Source organism: Ammospiza nelsoni, chromosome Z (genome assembly GCF_027579445.1).
Source record: "Ammospiza nelsoni isolate bAmmNel1 chromosome Z, bAmmNel1.pri, whole genome shotgun sequence".
Classification (NCBI taxonomy): domain Eukaryota; kingdom Metazoa; phylum Chordata; class Aves; order Passeriformes; family Passerellidae; genus Ammospiza; species Ammospiza nelsoni.
The window spans coordinates 76,837,835-76,865,131 of NC_080669.1; the positions used below are offsets into that span (position 1 = coordinate 76,837,835).

The 27,297-nt window shown below is 46.9% G+C and overlaps 1 protein-coding gene across 1 annotated transcript in view; it reads right to left on the minus strand.

The window, feature by feature from the left end:
* Positions 1 to 5,857: 5,857 nt before the first annotated feature.
* SPEF2 (sperm flagellar 2) overlaps positions 5,858 to 27,297 on the minus strand; it is a 126,987-nt gene continuing 105,547 nt past the window's right edge. Inside the window, exons 28-34 of the mRNA XM_059492247.1 lie at positions 17,845 to 17,983; positions 16,457 to 16,611; positions 14,719 to 14,873; positions 12,794 to 12,971; positions 11,868 to 11,958; positions 9,957 to 10,032; positions 5,858 to 8,634 (exon numbers count right to left, since the gene is read on the minus strand). Coding sequence (XP_059348230.1) covers positions 8,131 to 8,634; positions 9,957 to 10,032; positions 11,868 to 11,958; positions 12,794 to 12,971; positions 14,719 to 14,873; positions 16,457 to 16,611; positions 17,845 to 17,983 — 1,298 coding nt within the window. The 3' untranslated portion in view covers positions 5,858 to 8,130. The remainder of the gene's footprint in view (positions 8,635 to 9,956; positions 10,033 to 11,867; positions 11,959 to 12,793; positions 12,972 to 14,718; positions 14,874 to 16,456; positions 16,612 to 17,844; positions 17,984 to 27,297) is intronic.

Genomic DNA, 27,297 nt, shown 5'->3' on the forward strand with positions numbered 1-27,297 from the left:
TAAAGACTGGGAACCTACCTTTCTTGTCACATCAGTGAGGCTGTCTCAGTTCATCTTTTGTCCTTTGTCCATATAGACAGGGCAGAAATGGTACTCAAAGGAAACTGTAAAAAAATTCCTGACAAAACCTAGTGTGTGAGTGTATGGTGTCTAATTTTTCCTGCTTTGTTACTTTTTTCTTTTTTCTTCTACTTTCTGCTCCTCTCTCATAATTTTGCTGCTCTCCTAGACTGAGAAGCTGCTGCTGTAGCAGAGAGTAAATGCATTGTGCATAGCAGCATTTGCTCCATTTCAGGCTGGTAGACAGCTAAAAGCAGTATAGGATTATAGAATAGACTTCAAAACAGCCTTTCTCATGAAGTTGCTGCTCTTAGCCTGGGTTGCTAACAGTTCAAACACTGAAGTCCTGAATGCTTGCTGCACTAATCCTCTGCAAACCCTATTTTTCTTTTGTCCAGCAGTGATCTCAGTATGAGCAATAGCTACTTCCAATTCCTTAGTGAAGGTTGTGTTAGCTCTATTAGTTTCTTGTCCAGTAAGACTCTGAAAACGTGTATGGCTGACACTGGAAAATGGTGGAGAAACTCTCTTTATAATTGCCAGCCATCGTATGAGGAGCCTTTACTTACTTCAATAATGCTACTGAAGTGCCAATATATATGAAAAACAAACTTACTATCAAATAGGGGCTGTACGTGGTCTGGCAGCTTGAATACAATCCATTCACTTCTCTATGATTAATTGATTTCACAACATGGTGTCATGCTATATCTCTTCTCTTTAAAACAGAAAGAAAGTGATGTGGATGGATTGTGGGAATCAGAAAATGAAAGAAACATTTCCTTTTGACTTGCTATCTCATGTCTTCACAGCCTGAAGTGATCTGACAGGCTGATATTTGTTCAAGGGAAGTAGCAGTTTTGAGTAACTGCAGCCAGTTTGTCCTTGGTACTAATACCTTCCAATTTTATTTAATCCCAGACCAATATACATTTTCAGAAGGGAGGATTGGTAGTGAAAGCAACTGTACTTTTTGGGAACCAGCGGAAGTTTTGTCACTGGGTTCTGGGAGCCTTAGCGGAGCCTGTGGCAGCTGGGAAAAATCCTGTGCTTCAGGACAAGATTTCTGCACTGGGCTGGACTAATGAGATTTGTGATCCAGGAAAACTTAAGCCCCCTCACCTTGGTGGTGTGTTCCTGATGCTTTCAGAACAGTTCCCAGCTCAGGTCTGCCTGTGTGTGGACCTCATTGCTCACTGGATATGTTTCCTGAGAGCATGGTTCCCAGCAGAGTAATTTCAACATTTGTACAGAATAATATTTTCCAAGGGCCGGTTTCATGAGCTTTGGAAATCAGGAGCAAAGTTTCTTTTCACTTCTATGGGAAGAGAGTTGCTCTTAGAGCAGTCTGAATAACAGCTGGTAACTTCAGAAAAGGTATAGTGCTTGCAGAGGAAAAAAATCTGGGAACACAAAACCCATGATTTTTCACTAGCAATCAGACACTGTAGAACTCAAATTGGAATCTGTCCTGTACGAAATGTAGTTTGATTAATATGTGTGCAAATTAATGGAACAAACACTGGCATTAGCTGTTAGGTAGTAAAATCTCTACTGGGGAACGTGCAGCCATAATGGCACACTGGACACACACATTGGATGTGCAGAGGAAGTGCTTTTCAGAGATTAAAGGAAAATTAAAGGGATTTGAACCAGACAAGAGGGATTTTCAGGACTAGCACCAAGCTCTCAGAGCCTCCCTTCAGCACTTCTCTCTCCCTCTCTGTGATCTGGGGGACCCAAAAATGAAGCTGAAAGGCCCCTGTTCAGCTGCAGCTGCAGTGTGCTGGTTACAGACCCAGCAGATGCAGGAGATAAGTGGTGATGCTGTCCTACCAGCCTGTGGCTTCACAGCACACGCAGCAGATTTTTTGAGATAGTTGGCAATGTACATCATTGTATCTGGTGGTAGCATCAAGATGGGAGATCTTGGTTGGTGCTTCATGTTCAAAGCACTATTTCTTCATTCTGATTGTGCAACAGCTGCTGAACAGGATGGCACAAACCACAGGAACATCTGATTCTGCAGGGCAGGGGGGCAGTCCCAGAGGTGGAGGTTTGGTCTGCACCTTGAGTTCCAGTCTGCTGCCTGGCACAGTGTCCTGTCAGGAATAAGGTCTACACTCCTCAACAGCCTGCACTGAAGTTTGCTCCAAAATTGTTGGTAGAGCCCTGCAGGAACAAGGGAAAAGGCCCCTATAACTCTCCCAGAACACTGCCCCCACTTCTTGCCTCTGCATGAGCCATCAGAGCACCTCAGTGACACCACCCCACTACCCCAAAAGAGCACCAGGTACGGGAAAAAAGATGAGTGAGACAGCCTTTTCTTCTGGTGTATTCCTCTTGGGAAGACGGCACTTCAGCAGCTTCCTTCACTACATTTTCATTCTGGCCTCCCTGTGCTCTTTGTGGCTTCATGTTTCTGTCTGTGAGAGGAAATTTTTTGGCTTGATGTGATACAGAAATGTAGGGGGGTTTTAATACTGTCTCCTGTAAAACAAAATTCTGATTCAAGCACCTGAGTTTAATGCAAGCCCCATTCTCTGCCATATATTTTTGAAACTAGACCACAGGAGATTTTCAGTGATCTGATTCATTCTGCTGCTCTTGTGACACAAAGCTATCTTGGCAGAGGCAGATGGCAGCAGCAGAGGTCTTGCAGATGAAATCACCTGTGCACATTGCTGTATGAAAGCCAGCTTGCCTTTATGTAATTCCTTGCGCACAGTGCTACCTCAAACCTCTGCAGCTGTGCGGGCAGAGCATGGCTTTGCCATCCCAGAGCTCTCCCTGGCAGAAGGAGCAAGACCAGTGATTTTGCTGATTTTTGTCTTGCATCTCCTGTCCTCCACACTGGGAGCAGCAGCAGCAGCAGCAGAGCAGCAGACTGAGGTTTCCCAGTAAAGAGGTAATGCCAAGAGCAACCTGGCACTGCCAGCAGCTGCTACTGTCTGTTGTCACTGTGATTACAGCTCACCCTGTTTCTTTAGCTTTCCCCCCTTGTAGGGTGAGCAGAAAGCAGGATTCCCAGTAGCCAGTGCTCAACACCAAGCCCTCAGGTGGCTGAGAGCTGCCTCTCTGTTTGCAGCAGCCCCTGGCCATACTGGTGTGCCTCAGCAGAGTCTGAAAACCCTGTGGTTTTAAAGTGAGCTTGGTTTGGGCTCCAGCACCTCTTCCACGCTCATGCCTGGAGGTTTGCAGCCACCCCAGGTACAGCAGCCCCAGCTCCACAAAAACATGGATCCAGGCTTCCCCCCAGCTCAACCACTGCTGCAGATCCCAACAGGAGCTGCAGCTGGAGGCTGGGGACAGGATCCAGCCTTTGTTGAATACCTTGGAAAGAAAGGAAGCACAAGGGTTTGTGGAAATTGAATCAAGTCTGGTTTTCTGTGGAAAAGCAGAGATTGTGGTAAAATGTGGGAAGTATTTATTTTCCTGAGATAAATTCTGTTCCTTTTTTCATTTAAAACATTTTTTTGGTTGGGTTTTTGTTGGTTTTTTTTTTTTTTTTTTTTTTTCTTTTGTTGGTTGGGATTTTTTACTTTCAAAAGGTGGCATTTTTTTTTCAGCTTATGTACATTTTCTGGAAAAACAATTGTCAGACTGTTTTGGAGAAGCTCCAACTTTGAGGCATAGATTTATTCCTTCAGACATTTTCATCAATGCATTTCTGCTTTGTGTCTCATTTTTTATGTTGCTTGACAAAACTTTGGGGCTTTTGGGGCTTTTTATATTCATTCAGTGGTGGTCCTGATGTTGGACTAATCTAATCTAATTTTGCTGTAACATATAAGTTATGCATCAATATTTAACAGTAACTCGGAATTTTTTTTTTTTTTTTTTTTTTTTAGCCCATAGCAGCAGCCCTGTTTCCCAGAGAAAGAATCTCAATCCATTGGTCTTAGTGTCATTCAGCTAAATTCTGTGTTGGAGCTTGCTGCAGTAATACATGTAAAAACAGACTTCCCTGGAAGATGCAAAAGAAGTTTTGCAAAATATAGAGTCTGTTGAGCCACAATCTACAGCCATCACCCTTTAAACACTGGTTTTCTCATTCTTAGGTAACAAAAGATGAATTTCTGAGTTACTGCTATGGAGTTAGTTCTTCTGTGGATGCTGCTGCTTACTTCATTTTAAAGATGAAGAAATCCTGGAAACTCTGTCTTTTGCTTTTATTTGCCCAAACTTCATTAGGGCCATAGACTAAAAATAAGTGAAATACTGCTTAGCTTGTTGTGGGCTTGTTTTTTCCCCCAGGTCCGATCTGAGCAGCGCTTCTGGAGCTGCACGATGTGATGGCAGCAGCGAGTGTCCAAGGGCTGGGCTCTGACGCGCCTCGTGTTTCAGCAGGTGGCGCTTGGAAGCCAAGGAAAAGCGATCCTGGCTGAAACCTGGAGCTGCCGCGTGAGCAAGGGATGATAGAGTCGGTATAATTTAGCAATTGCATTTTCTGGCATTATCAGTTGTTTTCTTGTGTGTCTGAGCATTAGATTTGTTTTGCCAATGCTCTGTGACACACAGGAGTGTTAATTTGGGTGGCTTCATGATCACAGTAATAAGGAGGTGTTTGTCTCTACAATAATTCCTCACAGAGGTGGTAAGTCTTCTTTATATCACAATTTATCTGTTTTTAAATGATAGCTTCAGAAACCCCACAACCCCAGAGATAACTAGCTTGATTTAAAAGTGTATTGACTAAAATCCAACTGCCTCTCCCCCCAGGTTGCAGCACTGCTGTATTGCTGTACCAATACAGGCCTTCAAATCAATAAACACTCCTGCTAAGAAGCTGAGAAGGGGCTGTACCCCTGCCCTGCAGAAATGCCCTGCCAGCATCACCACATCCTTTGCTGCCAGGAGAGATGGTTTCATAGTCAGCTTCTGCCTGCCAACAATTGCCCTGGACTCAGACACATGTCCCTTCAGCAGTGCAGGGACAATGTTTATTTTGTAGCCCAGATTTCACTGCCCATCACAGGCATTTAGCCATCCCTCCACCCTGGCAGAAGCAGTCCTCCTGCCTCCCCACACTTAGCTAGATGGTCTTCTGCTGCCCCACCGACACACACAGCATTTGTGTGTGTTTTTTCAGCCTGTCTAATGAATGTGCGCAAGGGGAGGAGATGTGGTAAACAAGCTAAAGCTTTTAGCCAGGGATGACTATTGCCTTGAGATGTAATTAGCATTTTACAGCATCATTAGAATTAGACCATGACTCATTGTTATAACTGACAATAGTCTAAGTTTGTTTGTGTACAGCTAAGAGACGTTTGCATAGTGCAGGAGAGGAGCGCTCACAGTGCTGGGAGGTGTTTGCATGGGCTGCACACAGGAGAGGGGAGAAGCAAAGATGGGAGGGTGACTGTGTGTCCCCACGACAGGGGGACAGGAGAGGGGCTGGAGCCCCACGGGCACACAGCAGGGAGGAGCAGGCAGGTCCAGGCACTGTGTCATACTGCAGCTACAGAGAAACCAGTGCCAGCAGGCTGGCTCTGGGTGTGCAGCTGAGCAAGGGCTCTGGGGGCAGAAGGGGGAGAAGGAAAGTTGTGCTGAGCTAAAGGAAGTGCATGGAGTATGTGAAAGCTGAGCACAACTCCTGTGTGATTACTGAGGCAGATGGGAATCTGTGGACAGCTCTGGAGAAATTGTCATGTAGAGTAAGGAGACTACTTGACAGATTGTCCAGACATAGCCGTGGCTGTATCCTCATATATGGACTATATATAACTTCGCAACAGACAGGAAATGCTTGTGGTGTTTCGGCTTTGGTGCATATTTGGCTTTATTTTTTTTTTCCTGAAATAAAGCTGAAAGTGATTATATCTGCATACATCCAACAAATATGTTACAGAAATACAGAATTACAAAAATTGAAGGAAGCATAGCACATACTGTAGAAGATTTTCCTGATGTGCTTTTTTGCTTCTTCCTCTATCCCCTTTTTGTTTGTCACTGTGTCATGGAAGAAGGTATCATTCTAGTATAGTCTGTCCGTATCTACAGTCACACTGTGCAATTTCTCACAGTATAAGCATTATCAGCAGCTCTGTTTGAAAAAAAAAACCACAAGCAGTATAAAGAAAATGAATGCCCAGGGCTTTGGTCTTTTTCTTCTGCATCAATTAATGCTCCATTTGGCAGTAAACAGCAATAAAAACCATTCTGTAAAATGTCACTGGAATGCCTTGAGCCAAATGTGAGGCCCCTTTGCACACAGTAGCTGTTAAGCTCTCCCCACTTGAAAGTTTCCCTTGCACTGGGTGGAGGTGGAGGAGGTGGAGTGCTGTCTTGGGAAGGCTGGTTTTGGCTTGATGTGCTCCAGAATTGCTGTTTGGTTTGTACTGTCTCCTGCAGCATTCAATTCTAATTCAAGCAACTGAGTTTAATGCAAGCCTCACTCTCTGCCATATATTCTTGAAACAGGGCCACAAGAGATTTTCAGTGATCAGATTCATTCTGCTGCTCTCCTGGCACAAAGCTGTCTTGGCAGAGGCAGATGGAAGCAGTTGAGGTTTTGCGACATCTCTGTGACCATTACGAGTCAGAACAAATGAGCATCTCATCCTCTGAGGATAAGAGAGGACTCTTTTCACCATTTAGGCTCTGGGAATGTGAATATAACCAGGTAAAGGAGAATTTCAAAGAGCTGGAGGAACTGAGACTGCACAGTGAGGCGAACCCCGAGTCCAGAGTGCAAGAAAGCAGCTTGGATGTCCCATGGCCACACGCTTTGCTGTCATGCAACCATGTGGCTGTAGCAGCTTTACCTCCAAGTGTGTGCTCCAGAATGTGCAGCATCCAAAGAGGACTGTGAAGTGGCTCAGCCATAATGTAAAAAATATAATAAATGTAATACCATAAAGAAAAAAAGTCACAATGAAAAAAAAAATTAAAAACTAAAAAAAAAAAAGAATAAAAGAGTACCAACAAACAAAGAAATCTCATGGCAAATTATAAGATATTTTAAAAAAACTAAATTAGGTCTTGTGATGTCTGGCAAGGATCCACAACATTCCATCCATCTTCCTATGTCAGATGTTGCATGAGAACATTGCCTGTCCAAAGTCATAGTACTTGTGTGCAGTCGCAGCCATTGGGAATAATGCTAGTAAACAAACATGGTCAGCCCAGTCTCTGGCATGGAAAGCACTTATGCTACACTAATAATTGCATAAGACCTGCAGAAAAGGAGAGCATCATGCAATTTACAGACGTAATTCAGCTCCTAGGAAGAGAAAGGACTTTGCTTCTCATAGTTGGTACATGAAATGTTGAAGACCTCAAAAGTATTAGCAGAAGTACCCGTGCATCCTGTAACTGGCTTAAGGGCAGATCTTTGCCAATAGCAAAAAAGTAGTGGCATTTAGGGTTTGCTTTGTTGTAATTTGAGTCTCAAAACCCCCACCCAAAAAAACCCCAAAACAAAAACAACCAAACCAAAAACTAAATCCATCTCAGGAAACATCTTCCTCAGGTGGGCCCATGTAACATTTTTGCTGGGCACTCAGCCAACTCTCATTGTGGTGCTCAAGCTGCCTGAATTGCCAGGCATCTAATATTTGATTGCAACTCTAATTTCCTGTCTCTTTTGTCTTTTTACTGTCTTTTGACTGTCTAGGGGGGTGTTAGTCTTGACCCACCAGTGTTTAAAAGAGGTTGGGTTCTATTTAAAAGGAATTTATTGCCATATTTCTTTCTAAGGCATTACTAAGAGCTTAACTCTCAGTAACCAAGAGGGTAACAAAAGAGTTCATTAATTTCTACGAGACATGCTGTGATCCTCGGCTGGGATTGCATTGTCACTGCTCTGGATTACACAGATTTGATGATCGGAATCAGGCTGAATTAAATTTAATTTCTGCTGCAGTGAAGACTGCTAGCAGCATACTGAATGCTGAGATGGGCTGCTTCTCACTGCAGTGTAGGAGATCCCCCTTCCCTGCAGGTTGCACCGTGAGCAGAGCGCATGAGGGAGGTGGGAATGCTCAGGATACAGGAAAACAGAGCCAGGAACCTTCAGTATCCTGCGTGTGCTGGAGAAAAAACTGCATGCTGTAATTCTTGTGAGATTTACTGGATTTTGTAGAAGTTGGACATTGTGACGTAGGCTTCCTCATTGTTCGCTGATCTCATGTCACTCTGGGGCAGCATCTGGCACCGGGTGTCGCCGTTCAGGGGCTCTGGATGGGGCTGCCCCGAAGGATCCAGGGCACGGGTGGAGGAAAGGCTGAAACCATCGTCGTGCAGGGGCGCCCTGTTGCCGTGGCAAAGCTCATAGGTGCTGGAGCTGCAGCTGCCCTCGGTGACTGCAAACTGGCTGGGGCCCAGCAGCCTGTGCAGGGCGTCAGCCGGCCAGACCCCTTCGTAAGACACCGGCAGGTTTGGGCTGGTTTTGTCTGCCATTGCAGGGATCATCTTCAGGTCTGATCCACTCCTGAATTTTTCTGGAAGGCTTGTCTCTGGAGCAGTTGATGGCTGCAGAAAATTTTCCAGTTCAGCTTTTGCCCAAAGGCCATCCACTTTATGGATATGAACATAACCAAAACTCTCTGGGTTAAAGCTTATATCAAAATTCTGTGTGGCAAAGGGAACAGCACAGTTAGTCAACAGTGGGTGTTAGCTTAAGATAAAAGATACTTTGATAATTTATTTTAGAAGGGTATTTATTATTTCTTTAACTCCAGATGTAACCCTGAGCAGGCTGAACAATAGGTTAGCACAGAATAAATTATCACATGGCTGAAAATCCCTTTTTCTATTAACTTCATTCATCCAGTGTCCTCCTCTGGGCAGTACCCCCAGAGAGTGTTTTATGCTCTATACAGTGTTTCAGAGACTTTTGTGAGACACATTTATTGCCTGCCTGCCATTTCACAGGAAGGAGTGTGCCCACCCAGGTGGTATCTTTCAGTTTTGCCTTCCTAATTTAGCAGCAAGGGAAGTAAAAATTTGCCACGACTTCCTGAAAAACGTTAGGAATCCCTCAGCTGGGGAGCACAGGGGCTGGGGGAGCTGTGTTAGGCCTCCTATGAAATTTATAATATGTTAATAATGTACCTGGAATGAACAGCACTAATGCCTTACTCATCGAACTGGCTTTTAACTGGCAAAGCAGTTCACATACTGCATGATGTATGAACAATGCTGCTGACCATGTCAGGGTGCATGGACACCACCAGGGATGTTTGCAAGAGGTCGCCATCCAGCTCATGATCACACTTTTGTAGAATCACCAAAGCAGCTTGGTTGGAAAGGAACTGCGGAGTCCAGCTTTCTGCCAGAAGCAGGACCTGGATTAGGCTCTTCAGAGCCCTATCAAGCCATGCCTTAAACATAATCCCAAAGGGGAACCTACCTTGTCTTTGGGCAGGCTACACAGTGTTTAATTCTTTTCACAAGGAAGATTCTTTCCTTGTATCTGAAAGAAGTTTGCCCTGAAGCAACACATGCTTGTTGCCTCTGTTACCAGAGGCGTGTGTTTCCTGTCTCCACACAGCTGTGTGATGAGAGCACCTTTCCCATCTCTCTACATATACCTTAGGTATTGGAAGGTTGTAAATAGTATTCCCCACACCAAGCTTCCTTTTCTTCTGTAAAGAAACTTAATTCCTTCAGCCTTTCTTCATACATCAACTTCCCAAGACCTCTGTAGATATTTTGCGCAAGTCAAACTTCAGGCACTAGGTCAATTTCGTGTTATTTCCATATCCATACCCTTGGCTGACATCTGCATGAGCAAATGTGAGCTCTTTTCAGTGAAAGGTAGAAGTAATTTCTGAAAGATGTCCTAGCTCATGCAGCACATGCACATACTGTCTCTCATGAGTGTTAGTTTTGTCCCCAAGAGTCTGCGCTCAGATGGAAAGATGGAAGAACAGATAGAAGAACATACATACGTTTTTTGGTTTCTTGCATAGTTGCTCCAGTGTTTTTTTATGGTCAGGAAGGTTTGGCCATACAGCAGGCTTGATCCTGAAACAGCAACAGTAGACAAAAAGCAGCATGAGAGAGGGCTATGTTGAGGTGTCAGAGGTTCATGTTGCATCATTTGTACCAGTTCTCACAAAGCCTTAGGGCTGGCTGGCATTATCCAGAATAAAGTCAGAGAAGCCTCAGAATAAACCAGACAAGAGAAGAGGAATTGTAAAGGTCACCAAAAAGTCATTGTTCTTTGGAGCGCACAAATTGTCACAGTTAAAAGAAAACACTTCACTAAGTACTGGAAATGCAGCAAATTATGCTGGCAAAGAGTTTGTTGCTTGTTTTCAATCTAGCTGTGTGAACAGGGCTCTCTGTGGTGAAACTGTTTTCTCTAAGTGCAAGAAGATGCTGTGGTTAAAGTGGAAATTTGCTGATATTCGCTTCTGTTCAATTAATTCAAAGAATGGCATATTGTCCCATTCCTTGGCCAGCAATTTGAGTTTCAGACATCTCTCCTGTAGTCTTATTCTACAGGTCTCATTTTTGCTACCTTGATCAGCAAAGTTCTCATGTTGTGCTGCTTGATGCTGTCACCTATGATGCATCTAGAGAATGTTGTCCAACTGATTTTCAATCATTGCAGTGTTAAAATTATACATGTATATGAATATTTATTTAATTTTATTTATGTGCCTGTGTGGCTGTATATATGCACTTGTATAAAACCCTCTTCTTTCTAAAATGGAAATATCTGGGATCAAAAAGTCTCACCTGTTTTTTGCTGCAGTTATATATAAGCAAGACTTCTAGCAAAGTTAAATAATCGCAGGTTCCCAGCAACAGTAAAATGCAAGAACAAGAAATCTCAAGCTCCCTCTATACTTGTGAATAAAGCAGCACTAGAGCAGATAACTCCAGTGTCTAAAATGTGTAATTATTAAAATAGTTTGTGGCATGGTATGGCTGGGCCAACTAACATTGTTCAGATAATCCCCATGTGTTACTCTGGAGTTGGCACAGCCCAAGTGTTGCCCCAAAAAGGAGCTCAACACAGAGTTACCTCTCTTGAGGTGGGTGTCATGGACAGACTGCTCTGAGTGTTGCTGAAGAGTCCTGGGCTTTCTATCTTGCAAGAAGTTCATCTTCTACAGATAAACTTGGATTTCATCCCTCCAGATTCTAGTTTCATAACGTTATCTACATATCTGTTCATTTTCTTAAGCTTGTCAGCTCTACTGAGCCATGTCATTAAAAACATATCTGCAGTCATCCATCTACTGCTGTGTAGCAGATATATGAAAAACCCGACTGCAGCCCAAGGACTGCTTGGGTAATTAATGTATCCTTAGACCCAGTTCGGGCTGGTCTTGCCTCGTGGCTGGCTGGAAGAGGATTTGGCCAGGCTGGTGTCTGGCACCATCAAGGCAGAGGGCTCTGCCCTGGTGCTTCTGAAAGCACCACAGAGCAAACAGCCCCCTGACTCAGCCTGTGAAAGGGAAAGAGGTCATCACTCTGGCATGCTGTTTCCACACTTAGGAGTTTGCTAAAACCCGCAGGTTCCTTTCTTTTCTGGATTTTGCTTGAAGTTTGTGAGTCAAATTTGCCTCCACTGAGACACTGAGTCTGTAAGTGCTCTGTGGTGACTTTGGCTCGCTGGAGTTCCCAGGGTTTTGAGATCAGGACTGGAATCTGGTCCAAGTGGCAGGTCATCTTCTGCCTGCCAACACTGTCTCTTGTATTGCTCATTTCTACTCTTTGCTTGCCATCAGCTTGATACAGAGTTCCAGAGATGGAGAGAGAATAGTTCACAAGTATAACAGGGGAAAGCAATAAGACTGTCAGAACAGGATTGGGTTCCAAAACCTTTTCTGATACAAAGAGATTACCTGTTCTCCCAAAAAACTACGATCAGTGCAATCACAACAATGGACAGCATGAATCCCAGGATGGAGAGTATAACCATGACCACACTGCTGTCTGAAGGAAAACAAAGAGCATCAGCCAGTGCATGTAAATGTCTCACTGTTAAGCCACCCTAACAGTGATGTCTTTTCAGATGATAAATTACGAACTAACACCAAGTATTGCACTTGCTTATCACTGGGCTGGGCTCATTTCTCCTGCCTCCGTGAAGGAGATGAATGATAGACAGCCACAGCCTCAGCACTTGGCTGAGCTTTGAGCTGGGTTCACAGTCTGGATTAAAGCAGTTTAAAGTGTGCTGTCACCTTCTGTGCATTGAAATCAGTACTCACTGTGTCCTCACAGCAGCACAGAGATGACTTCTAACACCTGCAATGCTGAGGTGCCCCTGGGGACTGGGGGGACCCAAGGACCACAAAGATTATTCATGTGCAGTGATGAGATTTTATCCTGTGTTGCATTTGTGATTCAAGTGCCATGTTCACACCCAAGCCCAGGGTTCTGAAATGGGTCATGCTTCGCAGCTCTGTGCCTTACCCAAAATGTAAGCTTTTCCTTCCCCTGGCAAGCCAGCCAGCAGCAAGCAGTGAGTCAGCCTTCATCTGCCTCTGCACCCACACCCTCATGCTCTCATGGCAGCACTTCCTCTGACCTTATTGCCCTTGAGTGAGATTTAAATCTTCCTGGAGAGCCAGCCCCAGACCAGAGCAATCCAGCTGCTCTGTGAGTCACCTCCCTGGAGTGCCTATGTCTGTGAGGGCTGAGCCTGCTGTGGCTGTGGGCTCTTCCCTCCCCATTCCCTCATCCCTGCTGCTGCTGAGGCTGGCCAGGGAGCCCAGACCCCACCTCTGCTTTCCTTCAGGAGGACCAAAGTGTTTTCAGCTCTTACAGCTTTCTGTGGAGTGCTGCTCTCTTGCTGTTTTGAAGCTCTTGGAAGTGCTCCATTCACTCCATGTGCCCTTAAAATAATCTCCATTGGGCTGAGAACGTACTTTCACCTCATACGATGCTTCATTTTCAAGGTTTTTCCCCAGCAATTTTATCTGAAGGTATGGTGACTCTATTGTCTAAACACACACACACACACACACACACACAAAAATACAATTATTTTTCCAACAGACAGTGAAGAATTATCCTCGAATTCAGCAAAATATGTGAGATCAGGTGCATCCCTGAAATGCTGTGCTGTTTACTCCATCTGCCTAGCTATTACACAGGTGCTTATCAGGGCATCAGCCTAGTTAAACAGGAGCATAGTCCAGATAGTATTAAGAAGAGAGACAAATGCTGGATAAAAGCTTTTTAGGAAAACAGCTGCGAGTATTAACTGTGCTTTGTGGCAGCTGACACTGCTGTAGGAAATATATGCTTCCATGAAAAGGCTCAGAGGAGAGATGGGGAAAAAATATATTTCTGCAGCATAAAAAGACAATGTCTGAGAGGACAGTTACAGGGAAGAAGCAGAAATCCTGCAGTGCAGCTCTGGTGCTCTCCATTTCAATATATTTTGCTGCCTGAATCCATTTTCTTTTTCCCTTAAGTTCTTTGATGTTTGATCTTTATACATTTTCAAGCCTAATCAACCAGGAAGGAGATTTAATCTGTGAAACAGAGAGCAGTTAATAAGCAAGCTCTAAATGATGTCCAGATGTTAGAAAAACAAATTACTGGTGGGTAGAATTGCCTTGTTAAGGTTTGGGTCTTGCCATGCTTCGATGCTGTGAGACCTGGGGGGAGGTTAACAAAGCTTGGGAAGAAGGATGCAGTGATGGTAATGGACACAAAGAGTGCAGAATTTTTGGGCCATAATAGAGGACATTTGGCAGAGCCCCCAAGATAAGGAAGAAACTAATAAAGACCACTCAGTGACTGTGCTGAATCAGCTCTGAACTGGCTAGAAGGTAATTCTGGCAGGAGCAGATCACGACTGCTGACTCATGGCCCACCTGGACAAGGGAGCCACCAACTCAAGGGAAGACAAAGACTGAGCCTGAGGGCTAATTAGCATGAGATGGGAGAGAATCATTAACCTATAGAAGATGGAACACTAATTAGTAAGAGAAGTATGTAACTTGTGGCCAAGGAACAATAATTACTTTGTTTGCTAAAATGTATTAATAGTAAAATGTTTTGGTAGTGCTTGATTTGTGGAATACCACTGAGCACCCAGGCTTGTGCAACTGGAACAGTCAATGTTTCTCTCCACTGTGTAATTACTGCCTTGTTGCACTCCAGGTAACAACTCTGATTTTGGTGGAGAGCACTGTGTTCCCTCTGTAGTAGGGAACACAGGTGTAGTCCATGCTCTCAAACATTGTGAGCAGCTTTTGCATGCACACCCTGGTGACAGGGGACACAGAGATCCCTGCAGCCCCAGGCAGACCCACTCCACAGCCTCAGACAGCCTGAGGGTGGGAGAGCTGCAGGGCTGCCTTGGGAGCCTGGAAGGGTTCAGTGGAAAAGGAGGAGATGTGAAGAAACTTGAAAAATAAGTAGAGGCAACAAGTTTTACTGACTGATGAGCACAGAAAGTAACAGCAAAACCACCACAGCAAAGAGCAAACTTAGAATGGTTCAACACTTGGTGTCTTCTATTCCCACTGCAAAGCCCAAATTAATGAAACCTCTTTTGACTGATAGTCTAATATTAGTAATATTTGAAATTTCCAAATGCCAAATATTGCACCTTTCCAAATTTTCAGATGGAGATCTGCAGAAATGAAGATTTTTACATTTTTACATGCTACAGGTAATTTTGATAATGTTTAATTTTGGAAATTAGTGTGAGCATACCAATACATCACCACTTACCTTCCAAGGACCTTCTTTCTGCCGATAGGCTACTTGGTGCACTAGCTTGTCCTTTAAGTATTTCTTCCTTGAGTGTGGCGTGCAGTAACGAATGAGATATTCATTTGCCTCCCTTTCATAGGTGATGTTTATAGCAAATGGTACTTCGGGCTTAACTGCAAATGACAACAAACCAGGGTAACACAGGAGCAGAATAATATCAGAAAATAAACAGGGTTTGAAATGTGAACAAAAGTCCACTTTGAGTTACAACCCTGCAGGGTGACCTATCTTGAGGAAGAGCTGTCCTGAGTTAGGTAATCCTCATGCTGAGCCCCAGCTCACCCTTGTGCCCTGATCCTGAGAGGGGTTGGGTTTTGACCTGCTAGAGAAGGAGACTGACCAGCGGGGGAGCAGCTTCTGAGGGATGTGACATTTAGTCTTGGAAAACAATTCCTGACCATGCACACCCCTGTGGCAGCTTGAAGCCCTGAAATTCAGTCCCTATAGCCATTGCTCTGAGATGGAGACCCCTGGCAAAACCCAGCTGGGAGGAGGTACTTGGGAGCACCCTGTGCTCAGGTACCACTGTGGCTGTCTGTCAGGGCAGTGGGACAGAGGGAACTACAAACTCTGATGGTGTTAGATAGACCAGAGGGGGCTGTGGCTCCACAATCTTGCTGTGAACCCACATCTGACCTGGTCTGCTGGAGACTGTGCCAGAGACCACCTGTGCAAGTAAATCAAGTCCAAAATGCAGCCCTCAAGGCTCCTTCCTAGCTGAGCCTGAGCTGGACGGGCTTGAGACCTGCAGGCACCTGTGGCTGTGTCACTGAATTCATCTGGGTAGGTACATCAGCTCTCACAGCAACACAGAGCTCACACCTCTCTCCTCTCAGGAAAACACATATAGCCATAAATTGTTCTTGCTCCTTCTACAACCCCCATATACTTAGATCTTCCACAGTTTTTAGAGTAGGCGCTGCCAGAGATGGTCCAGGCTGGCCCATAAACTAAGAGGTAATGTAAGATTATTACAAAACTATTGGACTGTGGCAGAAATGTTTCACCAGAGAGGGATGCTGTAGTGCCTACTGCCAACCAGAGCCAAAGCAATGTGGCACCAGAGAAGAACAGTCAAGAATCTGTCCTACCCAGGCTTCTCTGCCACCCTGGAATGACACTGGTTACCAAGAACAGTAAATCCTGTGAATCCCCTTGAATTTCCTATTTCTTGGCTCAGGCAGGTCCCTGGTGAGTGTTAGCCTGATCACAGTTACCAGTGCAGGATGCACCTTGTTCAGGCTACAGGATGCACCATGAAGTGAGATCTAGCAGCCTTGTGCTCCCTGTGCTACTGGGCTCATGCTATCCGTGGGCTGGCCAGTCCCTAAACTGCATAATCCCTGTCAGAGATTAACAAAATGTCCCTTTTTGGCAGTTCATCCTCACTCAGGAACAGCAGCTTCAGGCCTGGATTGGGATTCAGTCTATGTCCAGGTCTGGGCAGTGTCACTATCAGCCTGAATTCAGCTACGCATTTTGAATGGAGGCTAATAATGATGGCTTTGAGTCAGGGGAAACACCACACTCTGATAACACCCCAATCCCGGCTACACGCCCTGCTAAAATGCTATTTTATGCTGCCTTCATCCCGATTGACCCTTAGGTTTTGTGCTGGGCTATTTTTTCCCCATTAACCCCTATAACATAACATCCATGTTTTTAAACTTCTTAAACAAAATGTTAAGTGTCTCACCAATGTCAGTTACAACCAGACTCCTGCAGACCCTTCTCTTCGTCTCAGAGTACATGCAAACATCTCTGTTTGAGAGTATATCAATGAACTGTAAGAAGAATATATCTTCCTGTTTCTTCATGTTGGAGCAGGCATAATTGTTGTCTTCCTTGGTACTGTTGGCCAAAGTGACACAACAATAATTTCTTCTCAGTGTTAATATGACTTAACTACTTACTATAAGAGATCTATCCTGCTTGCACCTTTCACTTATCTCACTGAAGTGAGACTCCATGTGAAATAAGAAATAATGCAATGCAAATAAGAAGTTTGAGAGATTGATAATGTTTTTCCTTGTGGTCCTTGAGCACAATAAAAAAGTGATGTGAATCACACTGAGCATCACAGAGCTCTTGAGAAAAAAATGCAATTATTTAATTGGAGGTGCATGTGTTAAAAATTTGCATCTTCAAAAATAACCTTACCACTGCTATTTTTAAGTATAAGGGAATGTGTTTTGATGTTTTCTGAAGATACAGAGAAATTTCTTATTGACTTAGGTGGTAGCAAGTAGAGGTCAACAGTCAGCCTGTCCTTGAGGGAATCACATGGTGGTTTTAAAACTTTTTTTCCATTTGTGTGGTTCCCATGTTTGAGAACTGCCATAAAACTTCAGTCAAAACCAATAACAAGTCCCATAAAAATAGAAAAATTCTAATAAACTGTAAGGAATAAAAGGAAATAATTAGCTACTAGTATATAAAGATTCACAAAAAATATCCACTTCTTTTTTTGGCTGCCACACAGCTTTCAGTTTCAGGAAAAGCAGAAAATGGGAAAAGGATCTGTATGCTCAAGAAACAAAATATGACCTTCAGCTTTGCGCAACAGCGAAAAAAAGAGGGTGGAAAGAGTTTCAAGGCCTCAATAGGAAGTGGAGATGACTGATGTGTTTGATAACTGTTGGAGGTTTGTGTGCTTGTTCTGGTGTATTTCTTGTATGTCTCTGTGTGCAAAAACAATAGCTGAGTTTTTGTCTTAACCTAGATGAAGGCATTTTCTCAGGCGCAGAAAATTAACCTTCTGCTGAAGAATTTTCTGTGGTAAGGATTTAGTCTTCAAAAACATTTTTTAAAATACCATTTAAATTAGAGTAAAAAACTCTCAGTTCCTGCTTCATATTTCAGAGCAACAGAGGCAAGATTAGAACTATTGTAGGCACTATAATCCCCTTTAGAGGCATTTCCAGCTCTTTCTTTTTTCTCATTAGGGAGTTATGTTCTGCTTCAGTAAACTCCTCTTCTTTGCTGAATACAGTACTCAAACTTGGCAAAATAGGAATTTGTCTAGCTTTGCTGCCCCTGTTTCCCTGCATGTTGTTTACCAAGGGACAGACTGACAGCACTTACCACAGAGACAGGGTGTAGTTAGTGTTGTAAGGAGACAGCTCGGTGAAATTGCAGGTCAGGCTGCTGAAGGAGTCCTTAATTTCCAGCTGGCTGAAGCAATCAATGTCAAAATTGTCTGGTTCGTCATCCCCGAGAGTCCCTAAGGAGATATTCACAAGACGTTACTGAAGTAAACCTGTGAGTGTATTTGATTTGCAGCTCCATTGTATAGGAGGTTGTTTCTTTATGTGGTTGCCTGAAAGAAAGAGGCTGAACCCACCTGTTTTGTAAGAATCAGAGAAACCTTGTCCAAAACGAAGTTAAAAGACATTTGCACCTCTCAAGATTGCTCTCCCTTCATGCCAGCCAAGTCCACCCACACGCAAGAATATTTTGGTGCCATGAGGTGGCTAAGCCACATTTTGGTTGTACTAGAAAGCTTTTTGAAATGTCACGAATTTGGGCTCAGGAGGAAAATCTTAGACTTTCTGCCAGAATGCATGGCTTCCTGCAAATTTGCTTCAATGACTAATAACACAATCATGATTTGAGTAAAAGCATAATTTTAAAAACCTACACTTGGCATGTTTGAGGCCAGTGATGTAAAAAATGACGCTTCTGAGAGAAGTCCTTTCTGGCAGAAAATGCCAGTTTAGCCTCATTTCATGAAAGCTCACCCACTATCGCCAAGTTGATAGGGAAAGGGTTCTTGTTATCAGCCCTAGAATGGATCCTAAGGGCAGGAATGCCTCTGACTCCTTTCACCAATGGTTAAGGGTACATAAACCTCTTTCCTGAGTCAAGGGATTATGCTTGATCCCCTGCTTCATCCTCCGCTACTCGGACAGGTCCTTGCCATATAGGACACCTGATACAATGATAAAAAGAATCACAGAATCAAAGAAAGTTTTGGGTTGGTAGGGATCTTAAAGATCTTTTAGCTTTATCCAGCATGAGCAGGAATGATACCCACAGATCAGTTTGCTCAGGAGCTCATCCAAACTGGCCCTGAACCCTTCCAGGGATGAAGCATCCACAACTTCTTGTGGCAGCTCATTCCAGAGCTTCACTATATATAGAGTTTCTTCCTGTCATCTAATCTAAATTCCCCTTCTGACATTTAAAACTGTTCCTCCTTGTCCTATTGCTATCTGCTGTGGGGTGTCAGTGACTCAGAACTCACAAACACAGTGGGGAAATGCCTGTTGAAAAATTTCCAATGGAAATTTTCTGGAGAAAATGTTCTGGAGAACATGATGGCCAACTCTTGCATCTGCAGTCAGACTTTGAGTAAGAGAAGTCCAGAAGTCAGTCAGAAATGCAGAGAAACATGTGAAAGCAGTGCAGGCAGAGGCTGGGAAGGGGACTGCTGCCACCAGCATGAGTGATGGGGTGGGAGCATCTGAAGCTGCACTAATCCAGATCCCTCAGTGTTGTGGTGTGTTGTTGGTATGTTCTGTTTCTCCCCCTTTGTGTTATGATGGTTCTGTCCTCCCAGTTTTCCCCGCCCTAGTTTCTGTCCATTATTCGGTTGTTATGGTTACCCTCATGTTATGTAATTTCCCCTCCCTCCATTCCCAAATATGTATACCCTTCTCTCCTCCCTGGGCCCAGTCAATCACTCGCCACTCCTCCCAGGTTTCCAGAAAGTTCCCTTCAGTAGGAGTAGTGATTGGCTGAGGTCCCGGGGCCCCTCCTCTATATTGTATCAATTGGTTCTCCCTTACCGTCTATTATGTTAGGCTCGTCCCCTGCCTCCCCCTGATTGGTTTTCTGTAACTCCCTCCCCCAGTTACCACCTCCCTTTATAATCTCATGCCCTATCTCTTTTTTCGGTCATTCCCTGCTGGTCATCCCCCTGGACATTAAACCAGTTTGGACCCCAGGAAGTGTCCTGCTCTCATTTCGCTCCGCCCTATTCAGCAGCTTTATACCGAGACCTCGTCCTGCAGGCACAGCCCAAGGCTTCTACTGCCGAGGGGTGCCTGAAGCTGCCAGTCCTGGGGCCTTGCCACCGGGACTGACACCCCCTGCTGCAGTGGGGCTGTTGGCCGCCCCTTCCACTAGCCGGGTCAACGAGTCTCAGGCCGCAGTCCACGCTGCAGATTGGCGCCCAATGTGGGGCCTGGGCCGTCGCTCAGACCCCGCAGACGAGGTCATCGGACCTCTGGACGTTAATCTACCACCGGTCACAGCAGGCTCCGTTGTAGGAGCGGCGCTCCTGGTGGACCCGGAGCTACAACTCTCGTCACCCAGGGAGAGCTCCGAGGGCGGAGTCCTGCCCCTGCCGGATTTTGTTTCGTCCGTTGCCTGACTGTTAAGCCCCTGCCTTGGGGGTCTTCCCTTCCACCTTTTTAATCTCTCCCGGGACCTGAGCCCTGCTTTTGGGACAGCTCCCAACCCCTCTTCTCCCTACACCCCTTCCTTTTTTGTTTTCGCTTTCCTGTGGGAGTGCTACTCATGCCTTTCTTGGGATCGGTAGCCTAGTGGTCATGCCCTACTGGGACCGCTGCTAGAGAAGCTCCTACTTCCCTAAAACCACTTTCCTGCTGTCTTGTTGCTGGGGGGCTCATGCCTGCTGTGGGACCGGTCTTCTAGGCAAGCAGCAGCGTGGAAGCAAGCGAGCAGACGGTTTCTTGTTTTAGTTGCTTTTGTTCCGGTTTTGGGCAGTTTTTGTCATCGGAGGGGTACTCTTTTCTTTCTTGTTTTTTCTTGAGTTCCACGATGGGTGCGCGGCAAAGCACTCCCCAAAAGAGAGCATACCACCAGGTTAGAAGTTTGTTGATGGGGGGAGGGTTGGATCCCTCAGAAGTTGATATAAAGAAGTTGATAAAGTGGATTTTTTCCCAGTTCTCTAACACTACCCCAGAGCAGCTTAAAGACCCGCTTTATTGGAGAGCCGTATTGGCCAAATTAGATCAGGAGGTCAGCTCTGGGGAGGCGAAACTTTACCCGGCCGCTTACTGGGCGGGTAAAGTTTTGCAGTTATTGTCTCCACAGGGGGAACTGCAAAAAAATCCATCGGCGTCACGGTCTCACCCCAGTTCTCCCAGTTCTGTTGTCCCTACCCCATCTACCTCACCCCGTGTTCCTCGGTCGGAGCCCTTGAGGGGGGTCCTCAAGGCCAGCACACAGCAGAGGCTCCATCCTCCCTCTGCCCCCTCTCGATCGGCCCGACCTGGCCCTCCTAAAGGAGGACTCCGAGGAGATCCTGGCCAGACTCCTCGGATCAGGTTTTCCTACCTCTTTTCCCAACCTCCCCAGTACCCAGTTGATATTCCCAAAACTGTTAGGTTTAATGTCCCTCCGCCTCCACAAGATGGCTCCCATGGAGCCCAAGATGGAGGCGGCCACATGTCCTTTCCCGCCAATTTCTCCTTCCCACAATCCCTTCGCCCCTCAGCCCAACCCCTTCCTACCCCAAGATCCACCCCTTTCTCCCCTGCCTCCGCCCTCTGTTCCTCCCTGCGCTCCGCCCCTTAGTAGCCCCTCCTTTGTACCGCCTCCTCTCTCCGCCCCGCCTCCGGACTCCACCTCGGAGGCAGAGAAGGTACAGCCACCACCTCCTGTTCCGCCACGCCCCTCAACCTGCCTCTCCCAGATGCCAGGCCCCGCCTCTGCCTCCCTCCTTTCCGGTTCCCATGCCTTCCCTTCCGGTTCCCACGCTTCGTGTTCCGGGGGGGGGGGGGGGGTAACCGGAAGCCAGGGCGAGCCCCAGTTTTTGAAGCCGCCCCGGTTACCTACCGCCTGAGCAGAGAGGGGAGTTCCCAGGCACAGTGGGTGCCAATAGCACAGGACCGGATTAAGGAACTGTGCAAGGCCCAGAGAGAGTAATCCCAGGAATCGGAGTATTTCCGGGGGCTCCTCTGTTCGGCCCTTGCACCGGGAGATCTGGTCCCCGCTGACCGGAGGACTCTTTTCTAGCCTTTTAGGCCCTATGGAATTTAGGGCCTGGGCAGTAGAGTGGGGGAGGGAGGTCGCTGAAGTTCTCCCACTTCTCTGGGAGAACCAGGCGACCTCGCATGATGCGGATGGCCAGCTGGTATCCACAAATCATCTCGTGGGTACAGGGGCATGGGCTGGTGGGGCAGTTCAGGCATGGGTGCTCTTCCCGGTTCACATCTCCGAGTCCTGTCGTGCTGCAGAGAGAGCCTTTTTTAAACTCCCAGCTGTCTTCTCTCAGCAGGACGAGGAAGAGCCACGGCAGGCACCACAGGAGCCGTACCTGGTTTTCTTAGAGCGGCTCTATAGATATGTAGAAACTCAGGCTTCTGAAGAAGGAGTGAAGGAAACATTACTAAAGCAGATGGCATTTAAGAATGCTAATGCCGAATGCAGGAGAGCCATCCGGACCCTGCCCCGTAGCCCACGACTGACCATCGAGCAAATGATGCGCGGGAGGTCCCCCTACAAGGAACACCAGACGCAAAACCTAAAGGAAAACGGAACTCGGTGGCATTCGCGTCGCCTTCCATCTTTGACGAAGACGATCATGATGCAGCAGCAGTGGAGTCTCTAACACCAGGGACAGCCAGAAGGAGCCCAGGCACCCACCCATGCCACCTTTGTAGAAAAACTGGGCATTGGATGCCAGACTGCCTCCTGCGGGAGGAGTTCCTAAAGTACCGGAGAAAAGAGTGTCCTGCGGGGGTGCAGGAGGGAAAACAACAAAAAACTAGGCAGTGAGCGCAGCCCCTCCCTGCGCCATGACATAAATAAGGCGGGCAACTCAACACCAGGCAGGGAGGAGGGAACAGAGAGAAGCCCACCACATGCCTTAACTAAACGTGACCTTTCTTTCCCGGACTTGACATACTGCACTTGTTGGTTACAGCCTCAGCCTGCTTTAACAACTACTTCTTCGTTCTTTCCATACAGGCTGCAGCTGACCCGAGACATTCGCCTTTCTGACAGAGATTTCCACCTGGTGACTGCCGACATCCGACACCCCGGCAGCTGGAGGAGACTTGGACGTAGCAGGTGGATCATTGTTGGGGACACCAAATATACACCAATAGATCTACACATAGTCCCGGGGTTGGTGACAACCGACTGGGACAGATTCGCACTAGGGCTGTACTGCGTCCAGCCCCCGCTTTCTCTCCCCAGGGGCCAAGTCATCGCCCAAGCCATCCCGGTGCTGGAGGAGGTGCAGGACTCCAAGTCATCTCAAGGGTCCTCGCCTCCAACGGTTGCTTGGGCCTAGGTTGTGGGGAGGGAGAAGCCCAGGCTGACATATCAACTGTCCCTGGGCGCAGACCGTAAGATCGTGCGGGGGTTACTGGACACAGGAGCGGATGTGATGATCATTCCCTCTAGGGATTGGCCGTCACATTGGGATTTGCAAAACGCAGCCGGACACATTCAAGGTGTCTTAAATTGGCAAAACAATCAAAGAGCGTTGTGCAAATTACGGGGCCGGATGGGCAATTGGCTTCAGTACGCCCATTCGTTTTAGATTACACCGAGCCCCTGTGGGGAAGGGACCTGCTAGCCCAATGGGGAGGCAGAATTGACCTTCCAAAGGCTCCCCAGGTTTTTCGGGCAGTGGCCACTGAGGAGCGCCCTACCTGGAAGCTGGATTGGTGATCAGATGAACCAGTACAGTGGCCACTCAATAAACAAAAATTGAAGGCGCTCAACAAGCTTGTTCAGGAGCAGCTGCTCAAAGTCAACCTGGTGGAGACCATGTCACCTTGGAACTCCCCAGTGTTTGTCATTAAGAAGCCCAGTAAGGACAAGTGGCGGCTCCTGACCCACCTCTGTCAAATTAATGAACAGATAATTGATATGGGTCCCCTCCAACCAGGGATGCCATCCCCTACAATGCTCCCCCAAAATTGGAATTTGGCCATTATTGATATCAAGGATTGTTTCTTCCAAATTCCCCTACATCCTGATGATGCCCTGCGTTTTGCGTTCACGGTTCCCTCCATCAACCGTGAGTCCCCAGCCAAGCGCTACCACTGGCGAGTTCTTCCGCAAGGAATGAAGAACAGCCCTGTGATCTGCCAGTGGTACGTCACTTCGCTGCTGTCTCCTGTTCGTACAGCCCTCGGGGATGTCGTCCTGTTACATCATTATATGGATGACATCCTCGTTTGCGCCCCAACAGATGATCTACTTGCCCATGCGCTTGACCTGACAACCAGTGCGTTGGTTGCTGCAGGGTTTGAGCTCCAAGCAGACAAAATTCAAAGGATGCCACCTTGGAAATACCTGGGCCTTGAAATCACAAAGCGGACCATTGTGCCGCAAAAATTGGCTATAAGGACTTCAGTCCAGACCCTTGCGGATGTTCATCAACTGTGTGGGTCTTTAAATTGGGTGAGACCCTGGCTAGGTATACCAACTGAAGACCTAGTCCCTCTTTTCAATTTATTGAAAGGGGGAGAGGAGCTGAGTTCTCCTAGGGAACTCACCCCAGAGGCTCAGGTAGCCCTGGAGAAGGTTCAAAAAATCATTTCGGCCAGGCAGGCCCACCGCTACCATCTGGGCCTGCCATTCAAATTCATTATTCTGGGGAAAGTGCCACATCTTCACGGCTTGATCCATCAGTGGGACAATAGTCGGAAGGACCAGGGTCTGGGTGACCCCCTCTTAATCATAGAGTGGGTGTTCCTCAGCCACCATAGGTCCAAAAGAATGACAAGGCCACAAGAGCTGATAGCCGAACTGATCCGAAAAGCAAGATCTCGGATCAGGGAGCTGGCAGGCTGTGATTTTACATGCATTCACCTTCCAATTCAATTGGTTTCGGGCCAACTCAAATTGAAGACCTTCAATGAACTGCTGGAAACCAATGAAATGCTCCAATTCGCATTAGATAGCTACACTGGCCGCGTTGCGGTCGATCGGCCAGCCCATAAACTTTTTAATTCGGAGTTTAAATTATCTATTAAAGGGATTCAGAGTAGGAAGCCTCTAGATGCCCTGACAGTGTTTACTGACGCGTCTGGAGCATCCCACAAGTCTGTAATGACTTGGAAGGATCCTCAGACTCAGCGGTGGGAGGCTGATGTCACCATTGTGGAGGCTTCTCCACAAGTAGCTGAGTTAGATGCAGTCATCCGGGCATTTGAGAAGTTTCCTGGTCCCTTCAATTTGGTCACAGATTCTGCATAAGTAGCCGGTGTAGTATCTAGAGCAGAATCAGCAGTTCTGCAGGAGGTCTCTAACCAAAAATTGTTTAATTTGCTCTCTAAACTTGTAGAATTAGTCTCCCACCGAGAGCACCAATTTTTCGTGATGCATGTAAGATCGCACACCAATCTGCCAGGGTTCATCGCTGAGGGCAATCTCAGCGGGCCGACTCTTTGGCTGCGGCTGCTGTCACGGTGGGCCCGCTCCCAGATGTGTTCGGCCAGGCTAAGATCAGCCATTAGCGTTTCCATCAAAATGCACCGGGTCTGGTCAGGCAATTCCATCTTACGCAGGACCAGGCCAAGGCGATCGTGGCCACATGTCCCCAATGCCAAGCCCATCAAATGCCTTCCATCGCGGCTGGGGTGAACCCCCGGGGCTTGGTGAGCTGTGAAGTGTGGCAGACGGACGTGACACACATTCCGTGCTTTGGGAGGCTGTGTTACGTCCATGTCTCCATCGACACCTTCTCGGGAGCTATCTTTGCCTCTGCCCACACAGGTGAGAGGGCGGCGGATGTCCAGAAGCATTTGCTTCTGGCGTTCGCTGTCCTGGGCATCCCTAGGGCCTTAAAAACTGACAATGGCCCAGCGTATACTTCCAAGGAGCTGCGGAGCTTCCTGCAGCAATGGGGAATACAACATAAGACCGGCATCCCCTATTCCCCGACAGGTCAAGCTATGGTGGAGAGGGCCCACCAGAGCCTGAAAAAGACACTAGATAAACAACGCGCGGCGGTGAAGGTGGAGACCCCCCATGTCCGGTTGTCGAAAGCTTTGTACACCTTGAATTTCCTAAACTGCTCTTTCGACAACCTGAATCCTCCAGTTGTCCGACACTTCGGCAGTCACCAACAGCTGCAGCCGAAGGCCAGGCCTCCGGTCCTGATAAGAGATCCGGAGACCTGGCGAATGGAAGGGCCATTTGACCTGGTTACCTGGGGGAGGGGATACGCTTGTGTGTCCACTCCCTCAGGGCCGAAATGGGTACCATCCAAATGGGTCAAGCCCTTCCTACCGAAGCAGGCAAAGACATCGGAGGCTGCACCGCAAGTGCAGGAGGCATGCTGGCGGTGGAGGAGAAAACCTCACACTTTCTCTCATTTTTATCTTCCCGACAGGTTCTCTCTGACAGGGTCCCCTTCCTCACCTCCATTGGTCCGTGCCCCTTTCCGAGTTGTCTTTGATTCCTGACCTTCCTCCCCTGTGTCCGACTCCTCCTCCGAACTTGATTTACTTTTTGGGACAGAACCATCCCTTTAAGAGAGAATTTAAGTTGTAACCATGTTTATTTTGTTCTTTCAGTTCATCTCCCCTGCAACACCAGAATGGCCCAGCTCAGCCCTCAACCGTGGCAGCTCCCAAGCGTCTTCCTGCCTCTTATGATCTTCTGCCTCCTCGTGCCACCTTGGGCAGCATGGATCGTCCCTCAGCCAAAGGTGAATGTCTGACGTACCTTGGCTCAAGCGTTGGGGCTCACCATATTTGCCTCGACGCAGGATCAGCAGAGGACCGATGTCGTCGTGCCTTGTGGGGATCCCTTTCTCTCCAGGTGAGTTCCCCCCTGCTTTTCAGTCATCCCTTTCCCCGATTTTGGCCCGGAGCCTCACAATCCTTCCTAGTTTCGATTCCAGCAACGCCTGGAGAGACGGAGTGGTCAAGCTGGATCCCTTACCCTCCGAGCCCACTGAACTCCACCTACTCTGTTCTGCCAATTCCTCTATTTGTTTTCAATTCGAGTACACTTTTTCCCCTATTGAGAAGGGCAACGAAGTTGTGCAACAAAATAAAGCTGAATACCAAGCCCACCAGTGGTGCAAGGCCGTTTTAAAGATCAGCGGCCCCACCACCATGGGCTGCACCCCATACGTCCTTCCCAGGGGAGCATTTTTAATTTGTGGCGACCGAGCGTGGGCAGGCATCCCCTCTGGTCTGGTCGGAGGGCCATGCACATTTGGCAAGCTGACGCTGTTTACCCCCAACATGACACAAATTGTTAATTGGAAAAGGACGAACATCACAGCAGAATTGGCTAGGTCTAAAAGAGATCTTAAAGATCTCCCTGAAGACTGTGAGGATCAAATTACACATTGGTCACATTCCATAACCATCGCTTTTACCATTTTATTGCCGTGGGTATCGGTGGCGAAGCCTCTAGGTGAATTGGGCCGCCTAGAGTGTTGGGTGGTTAAGCAAGCCAATTTGACCTCAGCTGCAATATACGACCTCCTCACAGACGAGGAAATAACAAGGAAGGCGACACTCCAAAACAGGGCAGCAATAGATTTTCTATTGCTGCTCCACCACCACCGATGTGAGGAGTTCGAGGGCC